This window comes from Coturnix japonica, chromosome 1, assembly GCF_001577835.2.
Source record: "Coturnix japonica isolate 7356 chromosome 1, Coturnix japonica 2.1, whole genome shotgun sequence".
In the NCBI taxonomy this organism is placed as follows: Eukaryota; Metazoa; Chordata; class Aves; order Galliformes; family Phasianidae; genus Coturnix; species Coturnix japonica.
In genome coordinates, this window is record NC_029516.1 from 47,465,953 (window position 1) to 47,486,153 (window position 20,201).

The window sequence follows — 20,201 nt, forward strand, 5'->3', positions numbered from 1 at the left end:
TACCTCATCACTGATACCTTCAGTCCTTCCTTCTTTGGCTTCAAGAAGCAGTTTGTCTCCCAGTTTAAAACTGACTGAGATAATGTGGTCAGCTCTGATGACCTTCATAGTCTCCTGGGGAAGATGAAGGCTGGACCGGGTTGCTAAAAGAGGAATATCCATCTGCTCTTCGGCTAAATCACAAATTTCCTCCGCAAACGAAAGCAAAGTGGATCGATTTGGCGGTTCATAGAGACATTTGTGTACTAAATCCTACTTATCTGCTGTGGAAGCAACAGCACAAGTAGTAAGGAGTGATTTTTCTCAGATTTTGCCTTGGTGAAATGCTCTCAAGTGCTCACAAATCTTCTCCTGTTATTAAAAATGAGAGGAAAAAGAGCATAAGGTAAAAATAAGGAACATGTTGATGACGATTGTAGGTGAAGGTGGGATAGAAGTGTAAAGAATGTGAGATCACAGGCTCTGGCTTCAAATGGCTGGCTTTTTTCTTTTTAGTGCAACATTTTGCCTAGCTTTTGTCACAGTTTCTTACTGTAAGTTGTTAATTGCTTCTGTTGAGGGAACCTCTTCAGCCCAGCCCAGGTGATTAGGGAAGCTTTGTGTGATCCGAACAACTCAACTCTAGGACCTCTATCATGAATATTCTTGGAAGGTTTTGCAACCTGAAAGTCTCGGCCTCTTGGCACTCTGTTTCCTAAAACAAATCAGTGGATATAATTTCTCATTGAACTTCCTTCTAGTGTCAAGAGTGCAAAACACCTCTATGTGCCTATGCTTTCAGGCTGAAAAGTTGATGGTAGGGCTTTCTACCAGTAAGTTGATTTGAATCTACAAGTAATTCATGATACACAACTGCTGACGATGTCAGAAAACTACTCGTTAGGTATTAAGGTAGGCAAATAATCTGACGGAACAAGAATAATAGGAAAGGTCTGCAAAGGGACTTGTCTGCTTTTTGATTAGATTGAACATTCAAAGGAGGAAACTTATCTTTTGGGTATTGAGATCCTTTCCTAGGTCTTCCTGTGGTAAGGTAGCACCAGGCCTTTGCTTCTGCTGATTGATCTAACCGAGTAGTGTTAGAAGAGCTGTTCATCCTGATGTTTCACCAGTGCAGTTCCAGGAGTCACCTTCTGTGACTGAGTGGTGATGGCTCAGCACTGCTTGAGCATCGTGCTCTGTCTGAATGGCCACACCAGGGACCACAGCACTCCTCTACAGAAGTACGTGTGCCACAGCAGCTGTCATGAGCTGTTGGACTGTCTCATAAAGGTTTTACGAGTCCTCTCTAACCCATCTTGGAGTCTCTGCTGCTTCTGTGGGTGCAGTTCCAGATACAGATGTTCTTAGCTGAAAGACATCCCGTCAGGTTGGGAGCTGGAGCAAGGGCACTCACTGCAGCAATGGCCCCTCCTGCATACAAAGTACACTTGCTTGTGCACCTCAGGCTTGAGGACCTGAAATTATTTCCTGCATAAGCAATTGGTTTCTTGGTGATGTTGAACTTCTAGTGGAATTTGGACTCTCACTGAAAACGGACTGTTGGATATCTTCTGGGTTTAGGTACTTTACTGCACTCATCTCTCAGTGAATTGCATAGCTGCTTGGGCATGGAAAATTCTGTTGTAGCAGTAGGAGGTTGTCAGATAGTGGCTCATGTTACCTTTTGATTGTTCCATAACTTACAGAGAATTCACCTTATAATCCCTCTTGCTGGCTTCTGTAGGGTTAAGTTATTTGTCTGGCACGTTTTGGAGCTGGTTTCTGAAAGCTCTAGACAGGCAGAGGAGGTAGGGCCAGCTGGAACAGAGCCTGCAGGAGGGGCCCTACCAAACTGTCAGTGCCTTGGAAGGCAAAAGCTCTCTGGTGCCAGATCTCTCAAATTTATTATATGTAATGTAGTTATGGCCTCTGCTGGAAAAATCTGCTGCCTTTGTGTCATGTGGGTAGAAAGAAACACACAGCATGCTTCTCCTTTCACAATGCCCTTGCTCCTATGAGGTGCATCAACTTCAAGCAAGAAAATTGGGTTGTGTTCATGGCTGTTGTCTGTTAATACCTGTTAAAACTGTAATCTCCATCAGTCCTTGCTGCCATTGCAGAAAAGATGATTCTAATTTACCTCCTTTCCTGAAAAATAGCTGAACACACATATAAGATCACTTCAGGGAGTGGAGAACTAAGGCACAGCAAGATTCTGAGACCCCTATGCCATAGCATAATTGAAAGTGTGTGTGTACATATATATATACCTACCAGATGATTGAGATATGTACATATATATCTCACACACAGCCAGTTCATGGAGAAGGCTTCTTGTGTGACCTGATGTGTATCAGGGTGATGTGCTGGTCTCTCAGTCGCATAGTAAGCTGCTGAAGTCATGATGAAGAGTGTTTGAGATGTGTAGTTCTAATACGCTTTCTTTAGAAGCTTGTGCTCAGAATTTTTTTCCACTGCTGCTCTGCTGGGTTGTAAATAGGCGTTCATGGTAATAATTGAGTGAAAGAATCGGGTCTGTGAGCACAGTGATTCATGCCTTCAAGGTCAGAGATTAGAGGGTTAGTCCCCATCATGGGTGACATGAACACGGGTCTTGTTGTATTTGGCTCGAGCCACTGTCTGCTGTAAAACACAAACATGCCTGTATACGTGATTTTAAAAAATGAATACAGGGGCATTTGGTGTTGATCATTGTTTTTAGATGGCCTGGCTTATCTGTACAGAATTTGTAACCTTTTGCAAGGGAGCTCTTAAAACTTCCATTGTTTGCAGTCGGTTGTTGACATTGGTAGGGGAAGCACCATTGGAAAACAAAGTGCCTTTTTATGTTCCACTCAATTAGATTCAGCTTTGAAGGAGATATAAACTGCTAAAATGAGCTAGTTCTTTTTTTCCTGCTTTCATTCTCCAGGAAAATTCTGGCATACAACCAAAAAATGAAACCCTCCAGTCCTGGATCTACTGTAACCATTGCAGCACTAAGGACAAGAGCTGCGATGTTTGGAGCAGCCAGAGCAGCTGTAGCAACTGCTGCAGCAAAGTCTTGGATAGCCCAGCACACGTCCTGCTGCCTCACAGCCACACTGCTTTCTCGCAAGGAATTTCACAGAGCACAGAACCTTACCAGCAGCCCTCAGTACAACAGTTAGCTGTTGTTGTCCATGCTAGTTTTTTCCCTCTTGCTTCATCAAACATGGCTTATGTGGAAAAGTGGTGAGGTGGCCATAGGCCACTGTAGGCTTCAAGCGTGTACCTGCTGCAGCAGCAGCGGTCTTTGACTGTCTTAATTGTCACCTGGGAAACAACACGTATATCTCCTTCATCTTCAGGGTAGGGTTGCAGCCCTCCGTCTCTCTCAGAGATCACTTACATTCAGCATTACCTCCAGCTTTCTGCCAGTCCTGAGGAATTAGAGGCACAAGACAAGGTTTCCCGTTGGTGTGGAAACTCTGAGTGGTGAGCTTGGCCAAATGGGGCTGGCAAGCAGCTCTGGCAGCAATACCCGAGTATCCAGGCCCAGCTGGGTGTGGATAAAGGGGAAGATGGCAAAGCATAATTGTGCACCAGAAGCTGCACAGTTTGTTCTCTTTTAAGATGACTCTAATGAAGAAGGAACCGGTGATTTTTGATGGCTCTGAAGTTTCTGAAAATAGTTTTGCCATTTGCATTTATCAAGAGCCTGCCTGTTTCAGCGTGTGTGGCAAGGCGAGACAGCTGAGCTGATCTGGCAGGGACGGATCTCACTCTTGGGCTGAGCATTCAACTTTCTGTTCTCTCTTGCTTCTCAAAGCCTTATGCTCCCATGACCTTTTGAATCAGTTCAGAACAGTAAACCGTCAAAAATGTGTTGCTCGTTGCATTTGTTGGGCTACTCTTTTGTGGAATTGGTGAGCTGTATCAATTGATATATGAGTGAGAATGAGAACTGGGGCCAGCTCTTGGAAGCTGGTGAGCCCAGGCAGGAAGGATGAAGGAGCAGGAGCAGCACTTTGGCAGCCGTAAGCTGTCAAATTGGTTCAGCCTGTCTTGTAACTACACTGAAACACTTGTAGTTTATCAGGAAAGCAGTCGTGACTGATTTCTTTCATGGCGGTGCCCAAGTAACAAAGACAACAAAAAGCAATCAATGGCTAATCTCCTTTATAGACAAGCCCACACCAAGCATGGGATAGAAATAGAAAATGTATTTCAGCTGTGATTGGCACAGCAGTGGTCAAAAGAGGATCCAGCATGGATCAAGCCTGGCTGTCTGGGATGTTGAGGCTTAAAGGAAGATGCAGTCGCTGCTCACGTTTACGTTAACATTATTCAAACTTCGTGTAACGTAAGATATTATGCATTCAATTGTTCTGGAGATGAATAGAAGATCAAGCATTGTCCTTACACAATAGAACAGTAAAAACAACATCTGTGATCCAGCATTTGTAAAAAGAATACAACTATCTCCTTTTTAAGAATGGAAGATGGAAGCAGACAGAAACTATAGCTAAAATTGTTGGAAGAGTTTCATTTGCATAAAGACGATTGAAGGGACTTAATAGCTTTTTACTGCTTTACATATCCAAAGCTTCTCTTTAGTCATCATGGCTTACTGTTGCAAATGTTCCACGTCTGCAAATCTGGACACAGATCTTTCAAGCAGGGCACTCAGAAAATAAGCATTATACCCACTTGACTCGATATGGAAATGTTGATGTAAAAAAACAAATTGACAAATATCACTTTGCACGGTGGCCAAGATGAAGGATGCTGGTGCGTAGAGGTGGTGTTCATCATCTTTCCTAACTGTGGAACCATCCTCTCTTCTTTTGTTGTCTGTTCCTTCATTTCCTATAGCCTTTAAAACTTCTGCAGGTGTTGAGATGGAAAACTGTGATGTTGAAAGCTTTAGTAAAGAAAAGGGTAGGAAAAATGCTTAGATTCTAGAGACGTACATTGCTTTGAAACCAGTTATGACTCTTCCATATGTACCTGAGAATGAGATCTTGGCATCTTTCTGGAGAACAAACCTACCCTTTGGAAATACAGAATTTCTAGTGGAGTTCTGTGGGGCTCTGTTGAAGTAGTGATGCCTTACAAATAGTTAACTGGTTTGAATCTGACCAGTTCAATAACAGCGCTAAAGTATGTTCCCAGCTAAAGGATGTGATCAGTATATGGTTTCACAGTGTAGAAGCCTTTTTAACTTACAGTTCTTGTTGTCCTCAGTTTTGATCTGTGCAGGGACCAGCTGGAATCCCTAAAACTCTTCTCGAGATCTTTCTTCAGGCTTTTTTGAGGAAAAAAAACACCTTGTGTATGTGGCCAAGAGGGTCTGCATGCCATAAGCTGAAAGAATTTGGTCACATCACTGCAATTTTATGCCTTTGTGTATATGCTAGAGATGGAAATATTCTCACCTCCCTTCTTATGTTTAGCCTGCCCCAAAACGTTACCTGAAATGGAGTGCCAGAAATAAACCTTTTCTTCCCCTTGTCTCTTCACAGCAATTTGGCAAAATCCTTGACGTAGAGATAATCTTTAATGAGCGCGGCTCCAAGGTAAGTCCTGTTTCTGTACTCGCTTCTCATGTTTTGATTGCACAGAATAAAAGGCAGTTCATTGCCTAGAGAATATACTCTGTAGAGATCAGCAGGAATTAGTGTGATGGGGGAAGGGAAAAGCTATTCTGGGGACTGTCTCCTGTTCCCTCTGACTCCAGACTCTGAGCACAGTCATTTCTGGGCAGCATGTACAAATGCTCCTAGATGCCCCCATCTGTAATAAGGGATCAGGTTCCCAGCCCTTCAAACAAACAGGGAGTCACTTGAGCCTTCATAACAACCCCTTCTCATTGCCCTAGCAATGGGTGCCCTGTGGGGAAGGCAGTATAAATTCAATCAGTGTCACATGAAGGGAGATGGCAAAGTAATAAAATATATATATATAATAATAATAAAGAAATAAAGGCTAACAGCCCTGCTCCAATGAAGCCACATCTTCATTGCATTAAAATATTCCCCTAGAATAACTGTAATATCTAACATGTGGAAGGATCTTGTTTATTCTCCTTTACAGACTTGCTCAGTGTTTCTGAGAGACTGACCTTTCACATTTGAGATATTTGATACTTAATAAAAGCATCCTCATTCCCCTCCCCCTGCCCCTGTGGACCTCTCCCCATTGAATTTGCACTTGCACACCTACCTTCCTCCTTAAGAGGGAGGTTTTGTTGAGAGCCAATGGTAATTTATTTCTCTGAAAATGAAATTTTAGATGTTGCTCAGGTCAGTTGCAGAGAGATTCAGTGCTCTTTGTCCTAATTGGCAGTTGGTTCTCATCATGTAACCAGTGTCACCACAATGACAAATTGATGTGATTCTCTCTCTGCCCAGGAGGTTCAGCACTGGAATAGCAGGGAGTTTTGCAGGTCAGGAGCAAGGTGCATTGCCAAAGCTCTATGGGGGAAGCTTGCACAGTGCATGTCTATACTCTGCTTGACTTAATCAATGCTAAGATTCCCATTTTCAATTAAAACAAAACTTCCCTACTCCCCACGTACACGTGTGTGCACATGTGTGCATGCACACAAGAGATTTTGAAGTTGCAATCCAGCTAAGCAGTTCCAGTTTAGAGTTTGTATGTCTGTCTCCTGGATTTGAGGTTCACTATCTTAACGTGGCCTCTTTGCTTTAACGTACCTTCTGAGGTCTGTTCATGTTCAGAGCCCTCTGCAAATTCAGCCCGTGTTCCTCAAGATGCATTCTGAAATTCTTCAATCTCTGTGTTATCTGGAAACCAGCAAGCACTTGATCTGTGTACAAAACAAATGAGATTCGGCTCTTTCCCTTTCCACGCTTAGTTTGTGCTTAAAACTCCACCACCAAACATGGTATTTCTTATTTCTTTTTGTTGTTTTAATAAAGCAGTCTGAAAGAGTAAATGCCTTTATGGCTTAGTTAGAGAGCTTTACTTCCCTTTGGGGATAAAAATCTATACGCTTTACCCAAACAATTAGCTATGCTGAGTTTGTAAATATTTATTCTGCTCTCTGCTGTTCTTCTGATATTTATAGGCCAGAACTGTCTGCGAATTAGTCTCAATTTTAGTCATTTCTGTTTGGCTTTGGGGGTAGCCTCTGGCCTCTATCAAAATCCCTATATACATATTTTTTTTGGATGTAAGTGCAAAAGAAAGAATGAAAATAAGTGGCCTGACAAAGTGGTGAGCTCTATCCCTCATCTTCCGCTGCCTGTGCTTTCCAGCACAACGTTTTCTTCTCCACACATGAACTTCACTCTTGTTCTTCCATCCATACATCCATATTAAACACCCACTGCTGCCCTTTTCCTTGTAGGCAACACTAACATGGGAGGCTTTCTGCGAAGGCTTGATTTATGACCATGAAAGCTGTTTGCTTCTGCAATTGTTAAAGATCAAGGCTTCTGGTTTTCAGTTAAAACAAAAATGGTTGCTGAAGAGTTCCTTGACCAATTTTATCCCAAGCCCGTAATAAACATATGAAAAAGTAAAGCAATCCAAGGAGTTGTTCTTCCAGTTCATGACCATGCAGTTTTCTACTGCTTTTTTTTTGGTCATCTTACAGCAAAAAGCAGTTGCAGAACTGATAGCCAATATGAGGAATGGGGCAGAATCTGAACAGAATGAGAAAACACCCAAAGAATAATTTTGTGGTACCCCTGCATCCTTCTCAAGCTAAAATAATCAGTGTTTTAAAAGAATGTGAGATTATTCCTGCTTAGCATGAAAATGGGAGGCCCCAGTGTTTGAGTGGGGTGTAGCTGCACGAAGCACCTGGTATTCACATAATAATGGAAAAACAATAGTCTGGTGATCTGATGGTGAAGCAAAGGAAACTGATCTTTCTGGAGGCCACTCACTCACTCTTGGGTTCTTCCTCCACCTTAGGAAAAAACAAAATCGGAATGCATTTTCCTGCCCTGTGGTTTCCATTCTAATCTAATGATATGAAACCTCTCTCTCTTCTTCTTCTCCTCCTCCTCTCTTTTGGGAAACCGAAAGCAGATGCTCCTGTTGCCTGCCTTGTGCTGTGTTCTCAATGCTCCCTCCCCTTCCCTGGGTTCCTAAGGGTGTAGAGTTTTGTGTATATGTTTTGTCAATATTTAAGAGGTACAGGCAAATCCCAAACTGCAGGCTACCATGAGCAGCGCTTTGACCCTGGGCCTGCTCCAGTGATGGCAGGCAGGAGAGCCTGGAGGAGAGCTGCAGTGGGTAATCTGCCTTTTGAATCCATCTGAGATGACCAGGCAGTGTTCTTCCACAGCCGTAGTGGTGTGCCTGAGGGAACCATACCAGACACACTGTGTGTTCAGGGTCTCTGTGCATTTAAGAAGTTTGGAAGAGCAGTGTGTGTACATCACAGCCACCTCATGCCTCAGGTTCTTGTGCTTGGCTTAGGAGGTGTTATTTGTTGTCTTTCCGTATCACGGCAGACTGAGAGGCAGCTAGTAATTAGTTTTGCTGATTCTCCTCTGAAAGCAATGTGAATGATTGTTCCCTAACTCGATTTCTGTCTGGATTCAACAAATGTAGTAGGATTATGTGGGTAGACTTCACACTGATGCTGCTCAGCTACATGTGGAAACAAGACACAAGCTTGAAACATCCCTTGAATCCCATTTAGTTTATTCGGTAGCTTGTATGACAGAATGACATTAGTCTTCCCTCAATTTATCTATTCCTTTTTGTTTGCTTCCAGGAAGCTATCAGTTAGCTCCAGTTGTCCTGTGTGCCTTCACAATTCTAGTCTGACCCATATAAATAAATGCCTAGAAATAGCATTCTGATCATGGTTGCAGTTTGCCATGCGCTTCACTGAACCATGAGTAAAACACCTCCAGAGAAAGCTGAGGGGTAGGATTCCCACACCTCTTCTTGTGGAGTTGTATCATGTAGGTGCATATTTTGGCACTGTTGTGCTGAACTGAACAAATGGACATATTTGCAGAATTAATGCAGTCTGCCTGAGTAGCACTTAAAACGAGAAGCCCATGACATTCATAAAGCTGCAGGGGAGGGCAGTCCCAGCTCTCTGCTTGATGCTGTCTGCCCGGTGGCATTCTGAGATGTGCCCTTAATGACATTCAGATTCCAAGGGTACGTAAGCACACAGCAAAGCCTTGGCTGAAGGAGAGGGATGTTTTCAGTTTCTATATGGCAAGAGTTTGTGTTAGTGCAGAGTGAAAGCCTAGGATTTCAGGACATTGCAAGTCTTCCCCTACTACAAACCAGTTGGGAAGCCCAGGTCTGTGAAAAGGAGAGTGGTCTCTGAATTCTTGTTTAGGAGTCAAGTGTTAAAGTGCGGTATTTTCTTCAGTAATTGTATAGTTGCTTATATCTGGTCTTCCCAAGGGAAATGCAGGTGTTGGGTGGGTGAAAATCCATAAATACGTCTGTACTAACTAGAAACTCGTGCAGAAGGCTGTATAAAAATGTGTAAATCTTTTCTTGCTACTTTCAACTCCATGATAGTAAATGAATGAGTTACCACTGTGAACTGGTTTACTTAAATTTGAGTAATTAAGGTTGAAGTTGATTGGGCAGGGAGTTGGTATATTAGCAAAAATGTGAGGGAATGGATTTAAAAATCATAATAAAAAAATGATCTGGGAGAGGGAGAGTCTGATATTAAGCCAGCAGAAGATAAGCTCTCATTTTTAGCTAGGTTCGCTGGGTAGCGCAGGTAGGTGGTCAGGGCCTTGAATTTCAAGACACGCTCAGGAGTCATGTAGGGATTTGGAAGGGCTGTGGAAGTGATGGCAGCTTTGGTTTACATTGGTTCCCTCACCAGTTTGAAGTGAGTGCATGTAACTCAGGTAAAGTGTGATGAATTTTGGGCTGTGTTCCTGTCGGTGCATCCCAGTCCTGCTCATCTCAGGTGGATTACACTGAAACCCTCCTCCGCTCTCAGATGCCTTGGAAACAGGTAGCCTAAACTTCTGTACCGTGGCCTTTTTTCAGGCTCCTAAAAGGTGGTTAAATATGGGGGGAGGGGGAGGGGCGAAGGGGAAGGGGGGATATATAATCTGTTTAAAAAGGAGCACAGCAGTAGAGGAAGGCAAAGCCCATTGCTGGCTGCGTGCTCTGTGGGGGTACAAGGCAAAGACTCTGCTGCTGAGGTGACTGTCTAAACTCCATGACAAATGAAGGGTTAACAATGCATGGATTTCAAGGGGCTCTGTTTAGCTTCCTTTGTTTTTATTTTATTTTATTTTATTTGTTTTATTTTATTTTTATTATTTTTGTTTGTTTAATTTCTGTGTTCTGGCCACACCCAGGAGAACCGTCTGCTTTTGATTTCTCCCTTTACGGTTACATGGTAAATTTTCTTTCTCATTCTTCAGAGATGGAAACGTTCAAATACTCTCTCTATACATTTATTTATTTATTTATTTATTTTGACACTGCTCATCATGTTGCTTGTTATTTATTGCAGAGTCTGAGGCCAGACTAAAAGGGTGACAGTTACTCGGTCTCTTCAGGCCCTTTGAATAAACCTTTGGGTAAATGGGGGCTTAGTCTGGCCCTGCAAATTTGCTCACAAGTTCTGGAAATGTTTGCTGGGGTTATTCAGTGCCCACTGAGTACATTGAAGCTTACGTTTATTTTCTGCTTGGAAAAAGTTCCCTGCAGTTGTTGGTGGAGGGGAAATGTTGCAAAAAATCAGCCTTGTTATTATAACAGCTTTATTGAATGCGAGCTATTTATATGAATTCTAAAAACTTTAAGTCATCTTTTTTTTTTTTTTTTTTGCTTTTTTAACCCAGGATTGCATCTTCCCTTCCTCTGGCTCCACACATAGTACTGTGGGGCAAACCAGAACCTGCTGTAGATCTGAGCTAGCAGACATTGGTCATCTGCCTCCTGTTCTTGTTGTTTTCTTTATGGTTAAGACAACCTTGGGAGGGAAAACTGAGAACGCTTTGTTGAATATGCTTCTAGGTACACATTAATCCCTATTCTTTGCAGGTCATCTGTGAGAAGGAATTTAAAATACATGTATAATTCTTCTTCCCCGCTTCAAAAATGTGTATTTAATTGCTGATTTTCAAACTTGGAAATAATAGAAATGTCAAGCATGGCTCACTTGTTTTTCCTGATGAAAATGTGAATGTCTAAGAGTTGCATTAAGAAGACTAACCAAGCGGGCACAAATATTGACTCTATCATAGTTGACTATGTAAAGTGTTAATTCAGCATTGACGTTAAATGGTTTTCAACAAAGAGTTGCATAAGCTAAGGACTGATCTTTGAATAATAAAAAATACGGTTAATTACTTATGTTGTTCAGAATCAAATTAACTCTGTTTTAATTCACGTTGTTAATTATTCCTATCTAGTCTGCATGTGGATTGTACCCTACCTTGATTTAACTTACTAAAAATACTGAAAATTCCAAGTCAGTTTAAAGGTATTTTATGATAATGTCTTAAAATCCCTTACAGACTTCATTAATTGAGAACAAACGTGAATTTAAATGGTCTTAATTTGGTTCTAGTCTGCACAGGCTAATGTCTAAAAAATTACCTTCCCTCTGCTCTCCAGCTTTCAGTTCACAGCATCACAGAAGACATAAATCGTGCTCAGGCTCTGCAGGATTGTCTAGAACAAACAAAAATTTTCATGTCAAAAGAGAAGAGGGAAATAGAGATTGCTGTCGCAGTCTTTTCCTCCCCTCCTCCTCAAACCTTTTTTAAGATGCTTTTTCCCCCATTATATCGAACGGAGGGAAACGTGTTACTTTATTTCTCAGTCTCCCCTTTCTCCGTGAGGGCTCTTTGAAGCAGATATAATGCACCGGCCCTTCATAATCAGCTTTGTTATTATACCACCCCCCAGCTCCCTGCAACCTCTTTGAGAGTTGCGTGTGCTTGGACTGATTTATTGGCCCCTATCTCTTGTAGCTCTGATTTTAAATCATTGCAACTGAAAGCATTTGTTGTTCTGAAAAAGGCAACAGTTTGTTATCTATATAGCCTTTTATTTCCTTCAAGCTGGGGAAGAGAAATTATCTGAAGTTTTAGATTAGAGGCTTGGCACCCAAAAGGGAGTGCTCTTATTGGTTTCAATGTGACAGTATTGGGATATCCAAGTTTTGGTTTTCTTTCTTTTTCTCTTCCTTTTTTGATTACTGCTGTTGCTGAGATAGGAAATAGAAAAAAAGAAAGGCTACATTACATTTTACAGACATTTAACGGTTTTGTGCTGGAAGCCTAGCTGTGGATGATAAAGGCCAGCATGTGCAAGGCAGCTTCTTAAGATTAGTGTGGTACAGCCTTTTAGAAAGCACTTAGAGTGATGGCTTGCTTGTGTCTTGTTGCTAACAGTGCCTAGAAATCAAGATGGTATTTTTTGACTATCCACGCATCCTGACCCTGAGCTTCATGGAGGGCATGCCAGGCTGGCATGCCATTTCCCTGATGTGGCATAGCTTGCAGTTGATTACCTTACCCAGTGCTCTGCTTAATATCAGGAGTTTTCATTACATTGGATGCAGACCTTGGTCTTTCTGCCTGTGCGTTAAACTGGGATTTGCTTTATAGTAAGCCATAGAAGCCAGTTCTCCTGTTCTTAAGGTACCCTGAAAGCAAAACACAGGCGAGTTTTTGGCTTGACCCTGCTCTCTGCAATGGCATGGAAATCGTGTCTTCATGATCGTCTATGGTAGAGCACCATTTCCTACAAGCTAAATTCCTAATACCCTTAGTCGTAGATCTGCTTGCCTGTCAGCACACTCAGCTCTGGAAGTGAGCATGTTTTCAACTGCCCTTGTACCCATCTGCTTGAGTTGATGGCCATGTGAGCATGTGGGACAGGAACACTGTACGTGCCCTGTCTAGACGCATAGACTAGGTAAATCTGAATCAGTGTTACGATCAAGGGGGACGCATTGGTAGTCCCTGAGCTTGTTGCTGCATGTTTTCTTCAAGCTTTGTGGTGTATCTAGGCAGGATCATCACCACCCACAGCACAGAGATTCCAATATTAGAACAAAGCTAGTAAGATGAGTGGCAGTCCCTGAAGGAGGGAACAGTAGGCCAGAAATGCCAGAAAAACCCTCTCCTTACCTGTAGGTCTGTGTTGAGGTGTTCAGGCTTACCTGCAGGTCCAACATGGCACAGGTAGGAAAATATGGAAATTAGAACAACCCTAATTGTTCTAAATCTTCACGTTGAGTGATGTTCTTCTCCTGATGCTACCGAGAAGCCCTCCTTTCTCTCAGGGCCCCATGCATTGTTAGGGAAGCTATAGGCCTAGGAGTAGGCGTGAGCTGTGCCCTGAAGAGCTTGCAAAGGATGCTTTGCAAACAGCCTTTCCTCTCAGCTGCTCTCCAAGGTAGGTGTTTATTAATGTCTCCATTTTACAGGTGGGAAAAACAAAGTTCAGTGTTTGAATTTCCCGATGCCAGGAACTCAGATGGCAGTTAATGTTCAAGAGATCGAAGTGCTGCGCTGTCCTGTCCTGCGTCTGGGGCAGGAAACGGGCTCAGCACTGTGTGCGTTTGCTGTCAGGGACAGAATCTAACCCTCTGCCTATGTCAGGTTTAGTTCTTTGAAAAGGAAAAAAGGAAAAAAAAAACCAAAAACCGCAACCAAAAAACCTTAAAACAAAACAAATTGTCTCGAGTAACTTTGTACTTCTTTTTTGGTCTGGCCTCAATTGCTTTTATGTTTTCTTTTTGAAATTACTCTTATTATTCTTATTATGATTACAGTTCCTTTTGTTTTATTGAATTTTAATTTCTTTCATTTATGAAACATGCATGAACCGACAATGTGACTCTAGGAGGTTATTGCTGAGTTGTGCTGATGTCGATTTCATACTGTGATATTTTTTCTCTATTTACCTAGAGATCAGTATTTCAATATATAACGATGTGCATGTTTTCCCCCCTTCTCCCGCTGCATGCAGGGATTCGGGTTCGTAACTTTCGAGAATAGTGCTGATGCAGACAGGGCCAGGGAGAAATTACACGGCACCGTGGTAGAGGGCCGTAAAATCGAGGTGCATGTCTTCAGTAATTCAATTTCTTCTTTATATTTATTCTTTTGATTTCTTTTTGTGTCTTGCCTCACTTATTTCACATTTGGATCCCAGTCTCGTGTGTGCGTGTGTGTTTGTGTCTGTGTCCTTCACCTCCCTGCACTGAAACGTATACAAGTTTTACACTCCTTTATGAAATATTTTTATCGTTGTTTTGGGTATTCTTCTTTTCTGTTTCCTTTTTTATTGAGTTTTTTGTTTTTGTTTTTTTCCCCACCCACTCCAAATTTTTGCCCTTCTGCTGTCTTGATTTTTCCTTTGCTTCAGTTTGCGAGGCTCCAGTCTCCTGTTATCAGGCCTGAACGACACTAACCAAAAGAGTACTGTCCGACTTGTAACTCTGTGCCTGCACAGAGAGCAGGGGGCCAGCCAGTCTCCTCTCTTTCCTCCAGGCCAGTTCTCCTCCACACAAGTGTGAGATGATGGGTTGGGGAGGTGGGGGGGCAGCTCTGGTTCTGGGCTGCTGGGTGGCAGCTGGGCTGCAACGCTCCAGGCTCTCCCATGGGCCCTAGATGGGTGTGAAGGGGTGATGTTGGGCGGCCAGCAGGGCCGTAGACGTGGGGTAGGCCCACTTTGGTGATCCACCATGGTGAAGGCTAACTGGCTCTTCCTTCTTCTCTCCCTCTTTCTTGAAAAGAAGCAAACAAAAAAGTACAATTATTTGAACAGATATGAAATCAAAAAACAAAAGCCGCCGTTTTGAGTAAGATGTCTGCATATTTTGCTTTTTTTGTTGTTTTTTTATTTTGTTTGTTTTTGTTTTGTTTTTTTGTTTTTTTTATTTCCCTTTTCGATGGTCTAGCGTTTAGGGCCCTTCACTTGACTCACTCTTTCCATGGTAACTATACACAATGCTGGCGATGGTACGAGTTGGCGGTAAGTGAAACGAAAGCGCTAGAGAAGAAGCTTTTCTTTTTTTCTTTTTTTTTTTTTAATTTTTCTTAAAATTACAAAAAAAAAAAAACAAATTTAAGAAAGAAAAAAAATCCATCTGCCATCTCACATTAACACAACGAAATGTGATTTGACTTGTTGTCCCCACCCACCTCCTTCCCCCTTCTCCCCCTTTTATTTTCAATGCTGTTGAGTAATGCCGCCTGGACTTTGGATGTACATATCGTTTTGTAGCAGTCTGAGCTGTTTGATTACTGACTTCATGGTGATTTTCCCCTTGCACATCTTACTCAGAGTTACTGAACTCCAGTTTGGCTGGTTTTTATTAATGCACCCATTTCCTCTTCTCTCTCTCCTGCCCCTTCTTTCTGCTGCTCTGAGACCTGTTTGTAGCTGTTACTGTTCCTTTCCTATACCTTTTTTTTTTCTTCTTTTTTTCCCCCCCTCCCTTTCCCAGTTTATTTCTTTACTCGTTTAAATGCAGCTGTTGGTCTCTTTGCTGACTGGTGGTTTCTGATCGGTTCTGGCAATTTTTCCTTTAAGTGCTTGTGTTGCACTTTGCTGTAGCAGCTGATTTCAGGCACTCGCTCCATCTTAATGATTGTCTGTGAGACCCTATCTCCTCCCACCTCCCTCCCCACCCTCTGAATCAGTTGTGGTGTTTTATTTTCTTTCTTTTATCTGTGTGTGTTTTTAACTGCATGCTCTCAGTCTCATCATTGTTGTTTCCCATTCTTTCTTTTTAAATGTGAAATGTTTCAATTGTTTTGGGGCTAAAACAAGAGTAAATGTAGTTCCAGATTCCCCGCCTCGCATAAGCTCACCTTTCCGTAAGTCTCAAGGGCCCAGAGCAGCTTTTATCCTTATAGTATTCTTTTTTTTCTTAACCCATATTCTCATTTGGTAGGTGTTTTGGTAGATTATTGACATTGGATAAAGACTTCTGCCCTCTTTGCAAGAACTCTGAGGCTGTCTGACGCAGGGCTGCAGTAACTTGGCTTCCAAACTGGTCCATCTTTTCTTTGTCAGCACCATCTCTGTGGTAACACCCCACTTGCTTGAGCAATCAAACCGCTTGGAACGATGCAGAGCTCTGTAAAGAGGGTGGAGGGCACAATAAACAACAACAATGAAAGACCCAGCTCTACTGCTGTCCATTTTCTTCTCTTTATTTGGGAAAAAGATAACTTGGAAAAAGATTTAAACACGGTGGGGAGCAAATCAGTGAACACAGTCTGGCCAGATGCTTTGTGACTTGCCCAAAATCTCAAACCGTGGCAGTTCAAATCTTAAGCTGATGGGTTGCAGGTTACGTTTTCCTATCTCAAACCTGCCTGTAATCTGTGGGCCCCAATCCAGTGGTGGGCTTGAGAAAAAAAGTCAGCATGTGCATCACCTGCCTTGCTTTCTTATCCTGGGCTGCAGCTGTGAGCACCAAATGTTTTGCCCTTCAGAGGGATGAGCTGATGGTAACCATGCAGCAAGGGGTGCCAGGGTGTCTGGGAATCTGCACTTTACTCTTGTTGGCCTTTTGTTTAATGCATAATTTAAAGTGCCATGTTTAGCTGTAACATTTAAAATTAAATGGCAATTGTTAAAAGTAATTTTAAAACTGCATTTTTGTAAAATTAGTTATTTAATTTTAATTTTTTTGCTCAGAAAAAGTGTAGTGTGTATGTGTGAGTGTGTGTGTGTGTGTGTGTGTGTGTGTGTGTGAGATATCAGAGTTTTCCATTGTTTTCCCTAATGTCCTCTGCTTCCTTCCCTCTCCTCCCCATCCCCTTTTTGCTTGTAGGTTAACAACGCCACAGCACGAGTGATGACCAATAAGAAGATGGTCACGCCATATGCAAATGGTAAGAGAGACTGTTTGTACTAGTGATGAGCTGAAAGGTTAGAAGGAAGACAAAAGCTTCCTACTGAGGGAAAGTCATGGGCTCTCATCAGGACCTCCCCAGCCAAACAAAAGCCAACAAACCCTCTCCCCAAAAGGAAAAACTGCTCCTAAGCTCTAATCTACAGCATTATGCTTCTGTATAACTGTACGAGTTGATGAAGGAGTACCATTTTTCAGGTGGAGAAGTTAGGGTAGCGAGAAGAATAGTGTTGTGCTCAGTATGACCAAGCTAGGAAAAGAACCCAAAGTCTGTTGTGTCACCTGCCACTGCTGCAGGCTGATGCTGTGCCAGCCTGCACTGGGTTGACCACCACATAAATACCTAAATAAATGAAGTATTGCTTAAGATACATAGCTGGATATATCTCAGCTCAAGTTCTAACAGCAAAAGTGCAACTACCCCCAAGCAGCTGGGAAAATAGAGGCACTGGGCTATTTGTATGTTCCCTTGTTGCAGGCTGTGTCTGGCATTCATTCATTTTCCAACAAACCTGAATAGAGAATGACCAAGTTGTTTGGGCGATGAAGCCCCTGTTTTACTGGGCTATCTAGGTTCTTATGTCTGTGCAGTGATTTTACTGCATAGGCACATATATAGCATTAAAAAGTCATTCTTCTCCTGTCTGAACTGAATGCTGCTTTGATAAGCATTTTGAATTTCAATCTTAGTCCTGAGCCAAGCAGGAAAAATTCTTCTTGGCCTGAAAATGTTCCTGAACAGCTTCAACAAGCAGGAAGCTTGTTGCATAGGTAGTTGCTTGTGCAAGAATCTCTTCTAATTACAACCTAAGATTCAGAAACAAGAAAATAAAGATTTTTTTTTGTGGTTCTGCTCCTGAGTTGTTGTGTGGCTCCTTGCAGATCATATAGTTGGTGGTTTTTTTTGGTTGTAGAACTGGGGAAGCAGGGACAGGCAGAAAGGTTGGGATTCTGGCTTTTAGTATTTGAAAGGAATTAGGAAATCTTATAGTGAAAGGCAGTACAACCATGTTACATGCGCATGAGAGGAAGGACAGAAATTGTGTATGGCTGTTTGGTATCAAAACCTGGTCTTAGGACTTGGGAAACGTGGTAACAGGAATATTGTGCCTTAGCAGCCTGCGGTGTTTGCTTTAAAACTGTGCAAGGGACTCGGTATTAGGCCAAGCATAAGGCATGCTAGCAAGTGGTGGTACAATTGTTTCAGTGTCACAGGGCCGATCCCAATCCAGTTATTGTTATCACTTGCATTAGTGTTTGCCAGCAAGGTGTGCAGTGCAGGACAGCTTGCCCACACTCACAGAGGAAGCATGCATTGCATCTCACTGGTTCACATGGGGGAGTGGTGTTGATGGGCTGCACCTCATGAGGTTTCTAGGCTGAGTAGGAGTGGTGAAAGTGCAGTGTGTGTATCAGGACTCCTAAAGCTAGATAGAGGAGAGGTTGGAATCTTTTTCAATAGAAATAGTTGTGTGATTGCTAGCTGAGCAGATACAGTCTTCCCTCCTCTTTCCATGCCAGCCCAGATCACGTTGTTAGTTCTACACCCATCTTTGTGTGCCCAAAGAGGAAGCTGGTAGGGATGGCAGACAGGTTTCTAGATCTGACAGGGGAACGTGCTCTTCCTCACTCCCCTTCCACAGTGGCAGGCCAGTGGTGGCTCCTTTAAGCATTATTCTCCTGTGTGTTTTGTGTTGATGACTTCAGTTCTTGCCAGTTATCCAGATGATATTAAAACCAGTTCTCTGGGAAGGCTTTCATCTGGAAAGGAGCGTAAAGATGATAGGAAACTCTAAAATAACACGGAGAGGAGCAAATGTGAGATGAGGAGAGTGAATTGCTTTTTTTGCAGTGCAGTCGTGCAATCCAGTTAGTGAGGAAATCTCAATCACTGATGCTTTTTAGATCTCTAGCAAATATGACAGAGAGGTGATTTGAGAATTTAAAGGTGTAAATTGACTTCCCTGTGGCTTCGGAGAGGTTTTTGGATCCACGTGAATGCGTGGAGGAGCTGACAGCATGGTTCACACAGGGAATGTAGGTCTGTGCGGTGCTCGCGGCAAGTACGTGTCTGAGGCAGTTGGCAATTCCCTCAGTGCCCTCCTGCAGGTCAGCTGGCGTTTGGCTGTTCCCTTCAGTACAGCAACCTACACCTAGACCTCGATGTTAGAAAAAAGCAGTTGGCCTCCATCTACACCAAGGGGGATTGTGGTGAAGCAGAAATTCGAAAGAGCTGCTGCATGTGAAGCTGGGGCGCATGCACAAGATCCGTTCCCTGTACCCACGCTGCCTGCTCCTTCTCTTGGTGTAGATTCTGGCATTCACTGCAGTCTTTGTTGTTTCAGGTTGGAAGTTGAGTCCTGTGGTTGGAGCGGTGTACGGCCCTGAGTTATATGCAGGTAGAGCTTCAGCAGACACTTCCACTTCTGCCATTTAACTGCAGTGGTGTTTGTTTATGTTCTCAATTTGCTGTTTCTTTATAACCTTTTTACGTTTTTGTTTTTGTTTTTTTCATTCTTTTTAAAATTAAATTAGCGTCCAGCTTTCAAGCAGATGTCTCGCTGGGCAATGACGCCGCAGTGCCCCTGTCAGGAAGGGGGGGTATTAACACTTACATTCCTTTAATCAGTAAGTAGCCCCCATTGGCCCCTCTCTTGTTACTGTGCTTGAGTTAACTATGACCTGTTTCCCTTCTTTTCTCCGGTCTGTACGATATATACTTGAAAGGATGGGTCTTGTCGGGAATGAGTTTACCTATAGCCCAAGTATGCTGCGCAGTGGCTGTAACCCGTTCATCTGCAGTTTTTCTGTACTATGAATGGGTTCATCTATGTGACAAGGAGGCTGCAGACCTAGGGGAGGGTGTGTGCAAGGAATAGGCCGTTCCCTTTATTTCCCTCCGCCCCTTGGGAATCAAAGAAACCAAACGGACAGTTCCTAAAGTACATATTAGACAAGCTGTCCAGCTTTGAGTGCACAGGGCCCCTTGGTGTGCACCTGGGTGCACACCAGGTTGGGTTCATGCCTCTCCACTTGTCCCTCTTGGTACCTACTCATGACGTGTCTGCAGATGCCTCTAGGGCTTCACGTCATTCCACGGTGAGCCAGCATCAAGTATAATAACGTTAAATGAAGAGGGGCTCTCAGTAAGCTGGCACTTTATGGGAAGTTTCTGCTGCTGTTATATGGGCTATCTTGTCTTTCAGGCTTTAAAATGAACATACAGAGGATTGGGTGGCAAAGAGTGGGAGGGGAAAGGAGGGAAGAGACTGATGTAAGTTGATTGACTTTAAGGGCCTCTTGACAAATTATTTTAAAGAGCCTCTGCAGTTTTGGAAGAGCCGCCTGCTATATTGATAGTAAC

General features: G+C 42.9%; 1 protein-coding gene across 18 annotated transcripts in view; it reads left to right on the plus strand.

Moving 5' to 3' along the window:
• Positions 1–20,201, plus strand: part of RBFOX2 (RNA binding fox-1 homolog 2) — a 161,770-nt gene that overhangs the window by 125,521 nt on the left and 16,048 nt on the right. For 10 of the 18 annotated variants that reach the window (XR_004307447.1, XM_032444984.1, XM_032444992.1 and 7 more), the window contains 4 exons: positions 13,936–14,028; positions 16,757–16,817; positions 19,183–19,236; positions 19,373–19,465. Coding sequence is in view for 14 of the 18 variants with exons in the window: in XM_032444984.1 (XP_032300875.1) it covers positions 13,936–14,028; positions 16,757–16,817; positions 19,183–19,236; positions 19,373–19,465 (301 nt within the window). In the remaining 4 variants the exon portion in view is untranslated. Of the gene's footprint in view, positions 1–5,489; positions 5,544–13,935; positions 14,029–16,756; positions 16,818–19,182; positions 19,237–19,372; positions 19,466–20,043; positions 20,112–20,201 lie in introns of all 18 variants that reach the window. The other 8 variants (XR_004307453.1, XR_004307454.1, XR_004307452.1 and 5 more) reach the window with 5 other exon arrangements.